The sequence below is a fragment of the Hemiscyllium ocellatum genome, chromosome 12 (genome assembly GCF_020745735.1).
Source record: "Hemiscyllium ocellatum isolate sHemOce1 chromosome 12, sHemOce1.pat.X.cur, whole genome shotgun sequence".
Classification (NCBI taxonomy): domain Eukaryota; kingdom Metazoa; phylum Chordata; class Chondrichthyes; order Orectolobiformes; family Hemiscylliidae; genus Hemiscyllium; species Hemiscyllium ocellatum.
In genome coordinates this window covers 64,892,138-64,905,050 of record NC_083412.1, presented here as the reverse complement: position 1 = coordinate 64,905,050, position 12,913 = coordinate 64,892,138, and the positions used below count along the sequence as shown (strand labels likewise).

At 40.2% G+C, this 12,913-nt stretch overlaps 1 protein-coding gene across 1 annotated transcript in view; it reads right to left on the bottom strand.

The window, feature by feature from the left end:
* Positions 1-11,795, bottom strand: part of LOC132820804 (cell surface A33 antigen-like) — a 39,910-nt gene extending 28,115 nt beyond the window's left edge. Inside the window, exon 1 of the mRNA XM_060833119.1 lies at positions 11,632-11,795. Within this exon, the coding sequence (XP_060689102.1) occupies positions 11,632-11,713 (82 nt within the window). The 5' untranslated portion in view covers positions 11,714-11,795. The remainder of the gene's footprint in view (positions 1-11,631) is intronic.
* Between the last annotated feature and the right edge of the window lie 1,118 nt (positions 11,796-12,913).

Genomic DNA, 12,913 nt, shown 5'->3' with positions numbered 1-12,913 from the left:
TCCTACCGCTCAGTCAATTTTGGACCCACATTGCTACGGTCCCTTCTATTCCATAAACTGGGTTGAGATAAAAAAAACTGCAAGGGGCAGCAAACATTGATATACTGATAGGAGTGTTCCATGCATTGCAACCAGTACTAGCAATATACTAGCTTAATATAAATCCAGAAGTTAGAGGTGCATATAGCTAGAGGAGCATTTCGCGGGATCAAAATCTCGAACTCCCTCCCTATTGGCATTGTGGGTGTACGACAAATGAATTGCAACAGTTCAAGATGACAGCTAGGCACAACCTTAAGGCTAAATTGGGATGGCCCAGCCAATGACACCCTTGTGATGCGGGATTATACAAAAAAAAGTGACTAGTCTACGTATAGACTAGGTAAATCTCCACAATCCCGTGGAGGAAGAATTCCTGGCATTTGTCCGAGAGAGATTTCTGGAACAATATATTGAGGAACCAACTTGAACACAGGCTTTTTAGACCGGGTATTATACAATCAGAAAAGATTAATTAATGATCTTTTAAAAGAGCCTTTAGTAAATAGTGACCATAGGAGTGCAGAACTTTCCATTAGTTTGAAAAAGATGTTATTCAAACTGAACTAAGAGTTTGAAATCTAAAAATAAAATAGTAGTTATGAAGGTATGAGAAAGAGAATGGCTGCAGTAGGTTAGAAAAATACATTCGAAGGTTTGACAGTAGATAAGCAATGATTAATGTTGAAGAGAATAAGGTTTGGTTTCAAAAAGCCTGAGGATTGAAAGAAAAGTACAAAATTCCAAGGAGGGAGAAAAAGAAATTGATAAAGAAAGAGAATAGAATGTGAATAGGAAAACAGCAAGAAAAATAAAATTGGATTCTGAAAGTATCTATGAATGTTAAAAGAAAAGGATTAGCAAAGACAACTGTTGGTTCGTTACAGGCAGAGAGGAAGAACATATAACAAGAAAGGAATGACTGAGAAGCTAAGTCAGTGCCATATCTTTTTCACAGAGAAACTTAAGGTGGTTTCCTGGAATAGTTAGGATCCAAGGGTCTAGTGAGTGTATGTGGAACTCAAAGCAATTAGTGCAAGTAATATTAGAGAAAATTAAATATGGAAAATCCCCAGCATCTAATAACCTTCACCTAGAGTACTGCTACCACCCTAGAGTTCTAAAGAGATAATGGAAACATTGATGATCATGTTTCAAAACACTTAATTCTGCTACATGCCTACAGATTGAAAGGTTGCACGCGTAACCCTACTTTTAAGAAGGGAGAGAGAGAGAGGGAGAAAACAGGATAGGAGAGACTGGTCAGCCTAACAACATTAGTTGGAAAAATACTAGAGTATTATAAAGAAATTACAAAGAGATTTAGAAAAATAATCTAATCAGACAAAGTCAATATGAAGGGAACAGTCATGTCTCATAAACCTCATGAATTTCTTCAAGATATTACTACTAGAGCTAATAAGGGGCAACCAGTAGATGTGGTGTATTTGGATCTTCAAAAGGCTTTTGAGAAAGGCAAGAAGTTAATGAACAAAATTAAAGTGATGGAATTGGGGCTAATATAGTAGTATAGCCTGGGATTGGTTGACAGGCAAAAAACAAGAATAAATGGGTCTTTCTCAGGTGGACAGGCTATGACCAGCAGGGTACCCCAAGGTTTGGTGCCTGACTACTCCATTATTCAATCTGCATCAATGATTAGGACCTTGGCACCAATTATAACATTTCCAAGATTACAGATAATAAAAAAAAACTTTGTGGGAATTAGATTTGTAAAGAAGATGCAAAGAGGCTTTAAGGGGATTTAAAGAGGCTGAGTGAACAAGTCCTTGATAGATGGAATATAATGTGGATAAGTGTGAGGTCATCCACATTGATAGGAGGAACAAAGGTGCAGAGCATTTCGTAAATGGTGAGAGATCAGAAAATATTAATGTCCATAGTTCATCGAAAGCTCGCACACAGGTGCAGCAAACAATTCAGGAGGCAAATAACTTATTTATCTTTATTGCAAGAAGATTAAAGTACAGCAGTAAATAACGCCTACTTCAATTGCACCAAAGACTGGTGAGACTGGACCTGGAGTATTGTGTGCAGTGCTGGTACTCTGCCAAAGGATGGATGTATTTGCCATAGAGGAAGTTTAGCAGAGCTTCACTAGATTATCCCTAGATGGATAATCCGATGAGGAGAAATTCCATTTATTCACAGGATGTGGGTGTCACTGGATGGGCCAGTATTCACTGCCCATCCCCAATTACCCAGAGGGCAAACGACAGTCAACCAAATTGCTGTGGGTCTCAAGTCACATATCGACCAGACTAGGTGAGGCAGGTTTCCTTCTCTGAAGAACATTAGCGAGCCAGGTAGCTTTTTCTTGTCAATTGACAATAGTTTCATAGTCATCAGTAAATTGTTAATTCCAGGTTTCTTTTCTTATTGAATTCAAATTTCACCAATCTGTCATGGCATGATTCGAACCCAGAACATTAGCTGAGTTTCTGGATTAATAGTCTGAAGGTAATATCACTAGACCATTGACGCCCTTTCAAACTCTTTAGAGTTGAGGAATGAGAGGAATTCGCATAGAAAAATTTAGAAAATTCATGAAGAGGTAGAGAATGCAGAGAGAATGTTTCCTCTAAATGTAAAGTCAGGAACCTCGGAGCATAGTCTCAGAATAAAAGACAATCCCATTAGGACTGAGATGGGGAGAAGCTTCTCCACCGAAAAGGGTGGAGAAAATTTGGCATTCTGTACCTGGACAGCTGTAGGAGCTCAGTCATTAAGTAATTTCAAGAGAGGTTGATAGATTTCTCGGGATCAATGGCAGTAAGAGGAATGGGATAGCACGGAAATATGGCATTTAGGAAGGTAATCAATCATGGTCTAGCATAGCAGAGCAAGCTCTAAAGGGTTGAATGACCTACTCCTGCTCTAATCATTGCAAGTTTTCACTTTTTTTCTTCCTCTTATTTACTTTTCACCTCCTGAACATTTTAGTCTGGATTTTCCAATGGACATACAGTTGTTTTGCCATCATACATGGGACTTACACATGTGAACCTTGAGGAAACCTCATCACAGCAGTCACAGTCATCCAGCATGGAAACAGACCCTATGGTCCAAATCGTCCATGCTGACCAAGTTTCCCCAAATTAAATTAGTCCCACTTGCCTGTCTTTGGCACATATTGCTCTAGACCTTTCCTATTGAAGTACCTGTCCAAATGTTTTTTTTTTAAAAATGTTGTAACTGTACCTGCATTTACCACTTCCTCTGGCAGTTCATTTCACAGACAAACCACCCTGTGTGAAACAGTTGTCCTGCAGGTCCGTTTTAAGTCTTCTTCCCTCTCACCTTAAAGAAAAATCCCCCTGAACTCCCCCAGATTAGGGAAAAGATCTATGCTATACACCTTACCTGTGCCCCTCATGATTTTACAAACCTCTAAAAGTCACCCTTCTATGCTCCAGTGAAAAATGTCCCAGCCTATCCAGCCTCTCCTTAGAACTCAAACCCTCCAGTCCTGGCAATATGCTAGTGACTCTTTTCTCAACCCTCTCCAATTTAATAATATCCTTCCTATAGCAGTGCAACCAGAACTGTATATTGAACTCCAAAAGTGGCCTCACTAGCATCCTGTACAACATCTACATGGATACCCCAACTCCTATATTCAATGGTCTGAGCAATTAGGCCAGCATACTAAATGACTTTTTAACCCTACTGCGAATCCTCTTGCAAGGATGCCTGCCTTGAAGTTTTCCTCCTCTCTCTACAAGAATCTCAGGGAGTCCCTCTCCCACTGCAACTCCCAGATCATTTCCTCTGCCCTGCACCTTCATCCCCTCCTCCACTCACCCATTGTACTCTATGCTACTCTCTCCCCACCCCCACCCTCCCCTAGCTTATCTCTCCACGCTTCAGGCTCACTGCCTTTATTCCTGATGAAGGGCTTTTGCCCGAAACGTCGATTTCGCTGCACTTTGGATGCTGCCTGAACTGCTGTGCTCTTCCAGCACCACTGATCCAGATTCTTTACTACTGTCTACCTGTCTTGCAACTTTCAAAAAACTATGTACCTGAACCTCTAGATCTCACTCCAAAGGAATCACCTGACAACTTCTCCTAAGCCTGAAACCATCAAATTCTATATTTAAATCAGAGAATGTCAACAAAATTAAGTAAACCATTACTCAGGAAAAGTTACAATATGAAATACCCAGTCTAATTTCTAGGTATCTGTTCAACTGATTCTATGCTTACTTCACACTCCTCCCATCTAGAAGATGGGCACTTCCGCCCTGGGCACTCCAGACCCTGAATTGATGCGCACTGGGACCCAACCCTCCCCTGTCAGGCCACACCAGAACTGACCTCCACCAACTCCTGAACAGAGTGGAACACTCACCATTCCCAACGACCACCCCATATTGCCATTCCTTGGAAAATCCACCTCATGTATTCAGCTTGATTGTCATGAGGACAAATATTACACAGCGAACGATTAGCTTCTGAAATGCACTGCCTGACTGGATGGGGGCAGACTGAAATGAAGCCGAAGAGGAAATCTGAAAAGAAAACGAACTAAGAGTGCAGGTCTACAGGCAAAAGGCAGGGTTTAACAAAGGCAAATTGCTCCTTTGAAGAGCCAGTGCCCACATGATGGGCTGAATGGCCTGATTTAGTGCAATAATGTTTCTATGATAAGATCATAAGACATAGGAGCAGAAATTAGGTCATTCAGCCATTAAGTCTGCTCCACCATCCAATCACGGCTAATAAGTTTCTCAACCACATTCTCCCGCTTCTCCCTGTAACCCTTGATCCCCTTCATACTCAATAGCATCAACAAATAATTCATAAATGATGTTCCTCTGTCTGCTGTTTTAAGAGGTTGAATATCTAGGTGTAACTATCAGAATGTCACTTAAAAATTTAGTTTCATTATCAGCTTATACTTCAGCCTTCCAAAGCTACTTAAAAATATTGCTTTTTGTTTCAAAAATCTCCATCTCAGTAATTTATGCAATCTCACACAAGCTGGGAGAGTATAGAGTGTATAGCGGTATGCTATAGAGAATACCACAGTGAGACCATTTTGAATTATTGATGTATTATTTCTGATGATTGAATTCTGAAAGAATTTCAGTTCAAATATTCTCAGTGTATCATCAAAAAAAGGGAGATTAGAAACTGTAGACACACTGGGCATAAATTTCCAGTCCCCCTTCATATCAGGTTAATGTCAAAGTATTAGATAATTATAAATGTCATATCATTGTTTTAAAAAGGATGCAAAGACCAGTCATTTTCACCTCAGTTATCGACAGGTTTCTAGAAGTAACAAACTGGGTAAATGAATAATCACTTGAGTGGGTTACTTAAGAAAATAAAGGGATAATTCTTTAATTAACTTGCCTGGAGTTTTATGATGGAGGTAACAGAGTGAGTTCAGGGGGGTGATCCTGCCAATGTGGTGTACATGGACTTCCAAAAAGACATTTGATAAAGATTTGAGCAAAAGGATAAATTTACAAATTAGGGGCAGTAGTAAAGTCCCTCAAGCATATTCTGCCATTTGCTTGGGTCATGGGTGATCGGATTTTGGCCTTGACTCCACTTTCTGCCTACCCTCTATCCACCGACTCTCCTGTGAATCAAGAATTTACCTACTTGTCCTTAAAACTATGTAATGATCCTATCACTACCCTCTCAAATCTCAAAAATAAAACAAATGTGCTTCATCTCAATCTTAAAATGGGAGACCATGTATTTGTTTCCTTTAGTCATTCACAGGATGAGATCATCACTGGTTAGGCAGCATTCATTACCCATCAGGTAGTTAAGAGTCAACCACAGTGCTGTGGGTCCAGAATCAAATCCAATTCACAATGGATTTATGGTCATCATTATATTCTTAATCCCCAGGTATTTATTGAATTCAAATTCCATTTGCCAAGATGGGATCTAAACCCAGGTCCCCAGAACATTACTCTGGCCTCTGAATTAACAGTCCAGCAATAATACCACTAGGCCATTGCCTTCCTCCCTTCTTAAACTGCACCACTCAGTACTAGTTTCCCCAATAAAGGGAAAATCATTTCAGCACCCACCCTATCAGATCAACTCCCAATTCTGAATTACAATGGATACATTCCCAAGCCGTTCAACCTTTCCTGACAAAAACATTCACATCAACCCCAGAAATCAGTCGAGGGAACCTTTTTTTGATTGCTTCCAATGCAGTTAAATCATTTAGTAAATAAGGAAACCAAAGCTGTATAGAGTACTCGCGATTTAGTCTCACCAACACCCTGTACAAAACATTCCTACTTTATGTTTTATTCCCTTTGCAAAAACAACATTCCATTTGCCTTCCTAACCACCTGCAGTACCTGCTTTCTAACTTTTTGTGATGCAACGTACCAGAACACCAAATCCCAAATTATAGTTCATGGAATAAAAGGGACAGAAGCAACATAGAATAAAAAAAAATTGACTGATTGACAGGAAATAGAATGATTCTTCACGTTTTTATTTTCACATTGGGAAAGAGTTCCCCACAACGCAGGGTTAGGACCCTTGCTTTCCCTGGTGTACATTAATGACCAAAATCTTAGTTTACAGGGTACAATTTCAAAACGTGTAAATATTCAAAACCTGGAAGCATCATGAACGGTAAAGGTAGTATAAAACTTCAAAAGCATACACTGATTGGTGAAACGGGCAGTTAAGTGGCAGATGTAATTCAATGTTGAGAAATCTGAAGTGATTCATATTGAATGACTCACAATGTTGATCCTATGCAAACTCAAAGGCGTAATACTGAGGGGGTGCAGAATCAGAGGACCCTCCATGTACATGTGCACAAGTAATTTAAAGTGGAAGTACTGGTTGCAACAGCAATTAATAAGGCATATTGTACATTAGCTTTATGAATAGGGATCTAGAGTATATAAAAAAGGAAGTTTCACTAACTTTTGTAAAACACTGGCATCAACTGGAGTATTGTGTCTAGCTGTGGGAACCAAACATTAGGAGGGATCTAAAGACATTAGAGAAAGTCTAGAAAAAAAAAGTTCATGAAAATGATTTCAGATATGAATAAGTGGGACTGATCTCAGAGAACAGGAAGGTTGAGAAGAGATTTGCTAAGAGTATACAAAATCATGAAGGATCCACACATGGGTGTACCCATGCGTGCAAATGTCAAAAACAAGTTGGGACAGATTAAAAGGTAAGTGCAAGAGAAATAACAAAACATTTTCAAACAGTGGGGCAAGCATGATCTGGAATTCACCACCTAAGATGGAGGAAGATTTGAGGTTATTAAGATTTGACTAAATTGTCCTTTTTGCCAGATATGATTATTCCCAGCAGAGAGTTTGGCCCCAATTCTAATTGATTACAGTTTTGCTGGGGCTCCTTGATACCAAACTCAATCAAGTGCAGCCTTGATGTCAACGATTGGCACTCTCACCCCATTGCTGGAATTCAGCTCTTTTGTCCATGTTTGAACTAAGGCTGTAATGAAATTAGGAGCTGAGTAATCCTGGCCAAACCCAAACTGGGTGTCACTGAGGCAACTGCTGCTGAGTAGGTGCAGCTTGATGGCACTGTTGATGATACGTTCCCTCACTTTACTGATGAGCAAGTGTACATTGAGGAGGCAGTAATTAGCCAGATTGGATTTGTCCTGCTTTTTGTGTATAGTACATACCTGGGCAATTTTCTATGCTGCCAGATAGAGATCAGACATCTCAGCTCCAGACCATCTCTGCTGGAGTCAAGGTAGTTTCTTCAGCTCAACCATTTTCAGATGCTTCATCAATAACCTTCCCTCCATCATAAGGTAAGAAGTGAGGAAGACCGCTGATGACTGCACAAAGTTCAGCACCATTCACAATTCCTCTGATATTGAAGCAGTCCATGTCCAAATGCAACAAGACATATCCAGGTTTTGGCTGATAAGCAGCAACATTAATGCCACACAAATACCAGGCAATGAACAACTCCAATAAGGGACAGTCTAACTACTGCCATTCAATAATGGTACCAGCACTGAATTTCCACATCATCAACATACTTGAGGTTACCATTGAACAGGTGAATCAACAATACCCCGACATAAAGAGAGTGGCCACAAAAGAAGGTCAGAGGCTCAGTATACTGTGGCAAGTAACTCACCTCCTGACTCCCTAATGCTGGTCCACCACCTACAAGGTACAAGACAAATGTGATGGAATATACCCCGCTTGCATGGATGAATACAGCTCCAACAATACTCAAGAAGCTTAATACCATCCAGGACAAAGCAGCTCTCTTGATTGTCACCACATCTACAAACATCTACTCCCTTCACCAGTAGCAGCAGTGTGTACTATATACAAAATGCACTGCAGAAATTCAAAGGCCCTTAGACAGCACCTTCCAAGCACACAAACACTTAGGGCAAAGACAGCAGCCTACATTGGAACAGTGTGACCTGCAAGTGCCTCTTCAAGCCACTCACTGTCCTGACTTAGAAACATATAGCTGTAGCTTCACTGTTGCTGAGTCAAAATCATGGAACTCCCTCCTTAAGAGCATTATGGGTCAATCTACAGCATGTGGCCTGCAGCAACTCAAGAAGGCAGCTCAGCAACAACCTTCTCAATGACAACTAGAGATGATAATAAATGCTGGACAGTCAGCAGCACCCATGTCCCACAAGTGAATTTTTAAAAATCCACTAAATAAGAGCCTTCAGCATAATGGGGAGAAGGTCAGAAGTGGCACTAAGTTAACTGCTCCTTCAGAAAGCTACACAGACACAATGACTGAATGTCTGCCTTTTATTCTGTAACTATTCTGTGATTGGAGGTAAAAAAAACTGAATACTACGAAGCTGTATTTAAGGTCCTAATATGTTAAAAATATCTTCATTATCCAGGAGAAATTCTTGTAATCAGAGAAATTGGGGATATTCTCCTTGAGCAGTGGGAGATTTGATAAATGTGTCAAAATCATGAACAGTTTTGGTGGAGCAAATAGGGAGAAACCACTTACACCATATGGTGAAAATGTGTTGCTGGTTAAAGCACACAGCAGGTCAGGCAGCATCCAAGGAACAGGAAATTCGACGTTTCGGGCCAGAGCCCTTCATCAGGAAGGCTCTGGCCCGAAACGTCAAATTTCCTGTTCCTTGGATGCTGCCTGACCTGCTGTGCTTTAACCAGCAACACATTTTCAGCTCTGATCTCCAGCATCTGCAGACTTCACTTTTTACACCATATGGTGACCCATTTAAGGTAATGTAAGGAAATGCTGTGAAGACAACATTTTTAGGTAATGGGCAGAATACACTGCCAGATGCAGATTCAATAAACTTTGATAATTAATAATAATTAACTTCAATAGACTTTAAATGAAATTGCACAAATACTTCAAAGAAAACTAAAGCCTCATTATAGTGATAGAGAAGCGATGTCAGAATGATTGGATAGGTTGTCTTCAAAGAGCCAATCCCTGTATGATGGACTGAATGGCTTCTAGCTGTGCTCTATCGTTTTGTGATTCCAAATTATTTTTTGACTTGCAGGTAACTAATCAATGAATGTAGTGATCAGGCAATTCAATTTTTAGTACAAGATTATGGGAATGTATCTTGTTATAAATTTTACAATGAATGATTGCATAATCACATTTCGGTTTCACTCACACCCAGTTTCTGGCATCATAATCATTCACTTTGCTACAGATACACTGTATTACCCCAGTCATTGGCAAAAGGAGGAAATGTAAAAGACTATTCTTGTAGAATACTGAAGGAGTCCTGCATATTGGTCTTCCATCATTGAGATGAAACAAAAATCCCAATAACTGGCTCAGGTTGAAGGGAATAATTTTTTCACACTAATGAAAGCAGAGCAGGAAAATTCTTTAAATGTTCTGACCAATATTATTCCTTGAAAAACACCACAAAGAACCAATTTTCTTATCAATTCTTTCATTGTATGGGATCTCACAGTGAGGAAATTGATTGTCAGCAATAAAACCTCATTGACCGTTAAAACATTGAGACCCAAGTTGGCGTGAGGTACTATTTTAATGCTTCCTTTTGCTGCAAGTGACAGGATCCTCTTACCTTCCTATCCAGCTGTCGAAAATCCTACATAATCAGATTGTACATAAACAATGTTATAATTACAGTTACATTGATCAATAGATTAACAATCAGGAATGCTAATTTAACCACTGAATGTTGGATAATTGTAACAGCTTAGAATGATTGTCAGCTGAAATGTCAGGTAAACAGGTCCCAGGGGAAGTTGTAATTTCTGGTTATTGCATTATACAATACTGCAAAGTGTTGAACCAAGAATGTTAAAACTGAATTAAACCCAGGCATGGAATGAAATGCACTATTGTACATTAAAAATCTAAAATACTATATATTGAAGCCTGTATTCCCTACAAAAAGTTAATTCAATAATATAACAATGCAAGGAATTCAGAAGACAGCAATTTGCTAATGTGGTGCTGACCAGTATGGCAGGATAAACAGTGTCATGTTTTTGGACTATCTATAAACTCAACACAAGTACCAAACATTGTGAGGGTGACCTCATGACTGATAAATCTAACCCAGTGAGAGAAGAGGGAATGGTTCAAAATACAATTTGAAAATACTCTGGTACTTATTGCAGTCAACACTGTAGCCCTGACCTTCATTACCACCACTCAGCTTGTCCTGTAGAGACAGGACATGAGTTGGACATTTATCAGCATGATCACAGTTAAACAACTTTATACCTTACATAGTAAGGCTGCAATACCTCAATACATTTCATTCTTTAAAATGTTACGTGGGCATCACTGGCTAAACCAGTATTTATAGCCCATCGAAATGCCTTGGACAAGATGGTGTTTTGCCACCATCTTGAGCCCTGTAGTATTTGAGATGCAGGTCCATTCAAGTGCTATTAAGAAGAGCGTTCTGGAATTTTGAATTCAGATAGGGAGGCAAATATGATATACTACTCAGAGGGACAAAGTCTGGAGTTTCCATCTGCTGCCCTGCTCTTTTATATGTTAGAGGAGAGGAACTGGAAGAGGTTATTAGAGGAACTCTGGTAAACTTTTAATATCTATTACTGTGCAACGTTTCCTTGCGTTCAACGCAGATCTCACTTCACCCCTTTTTTTTATATAACGACACCCCCTTAATCCGTTCTTAAGGACCATTTCAAAAAGGTCTACAGACAAGCCTGTATCTTTAGGTGTGCCCCAGGAAAAGGAGTAATGAATTCTGGTCTGGTTTGACAACTTTTTCGAATAAGGAAGTAAAATGGTTGGTGTAGGCTACACGGAGGACGGGAGTTGGAGGTTAGAAAGGTTCCTGAAAGTAACAAAAACAACTTAATCTTCAGCGTCAGGTCATTGAAGGCAAATTGGAACAAACCCAAAGGAATCGGCGGAGAATTACTTTCAAACTGAACGAATAGATTCCATAAACTTCCAGCCTGATCTACCTCTATTCTCCGGTGAATTCGAAACCGAGTTCTTTCAGCAGCTTGGCTGTGAGGTGTGGCTCCCAGCCATGGCTCCGAGTCCACCATCTCCCGATCAATACCAAACCCCTACCTGTACACAGCACCAATCCCAGCTCAAGAAGCATCCTCCCGTTCACTCTTCCAATCGACTGATGTTTAAAAGCAACACTCATTCTCAAAACCTGAAGGCACTAATTTCGCGATAACCTCTCCCAACCTTGTTCTTTCCTCGCCTCCCTCCTCTGCCACGTAGATTACACCCGGAAGCCTGGGAACTTATCAATCATTGCGATAACTATCTTATTGGAGCACAGCTCCTTCAATTTGATTGGGGAAAACGTTTCTTCCTTCGTCTGCACCACAGAAATAAACATTCAGGATTCCAAAGAAAATCTCATTTGAACTCATATAAAAGTCACATTAACAACCTAGTCTTTGTTTTTGTCTCACTATTGTGTCACTTATGTGTCTCGTTTTGTAAAGTTTCACTTCTAATGAAAGTTACAGTCCAGAATTCCCATACGGTAGTACCATTCACTGATGGTGCTGGAGGAGTCTCCAAATGGTCAAAGCACCGTACACATGCTACTCGAGTTTCTTTCTGGTTCGATGGACCAGGATAAGTCCAGAGCCATATAAAAAAGGACTTTGTTCTCAGCCAGACTGCCATTCAATATTCGACTTCCCCATGGGATGTTTCCCTGCTGCCGGGAGATGATCAGGAACCTGTGGAATATACAAACTGTGTACTTAAACAACCAAACTGAGGTTTTGTTAATTAGCAGTGGAGAATCAAATTTGCATATTATTATTCAATACCGAATCATGTAGAGAGAGTGGAAGAAAGGTGATTGAAGAGCTAGAAGAGATAAGAATAATTCTTACTCTTCATTTCTTAAATGTCAACACCAAACGTTTCTGAACGCAGGATCCGCTGCACTTGTAAACGTGAATTCATTCAGTAAAAGTGACGATAAAATGTACTTTGAAGGGAATGGACAAAGTCTGTTTAGTGGAATAGTTGCGCTGTCAGGCAGTTCTGTGTGATTCAATACCCTGGTTCTTGACTGGGTACAGCGGGGCATCGCGAAGACACAGACCACTTTGACAGCGCTGTATGTACAGTTCCTAAGAGCTGATGTCTGATATTTGCATCGCCACTCCATTTGGTATACGCTCTGACACTGGGTACATAGAACATGGGTCTCCTCGGATGCTGCCTGAACTGCTGTGCTTTTCCAGCATCACTCTCATCTAGACTCTGGTTTCCAGCATCTGCAGTCATTGTTTTTACCTGTACATAGAACATAGAACATTACAGCGCAGTACAGGCCCTTTGGCCCTCAATGTTGCGCTGACCTGTCATACCAATT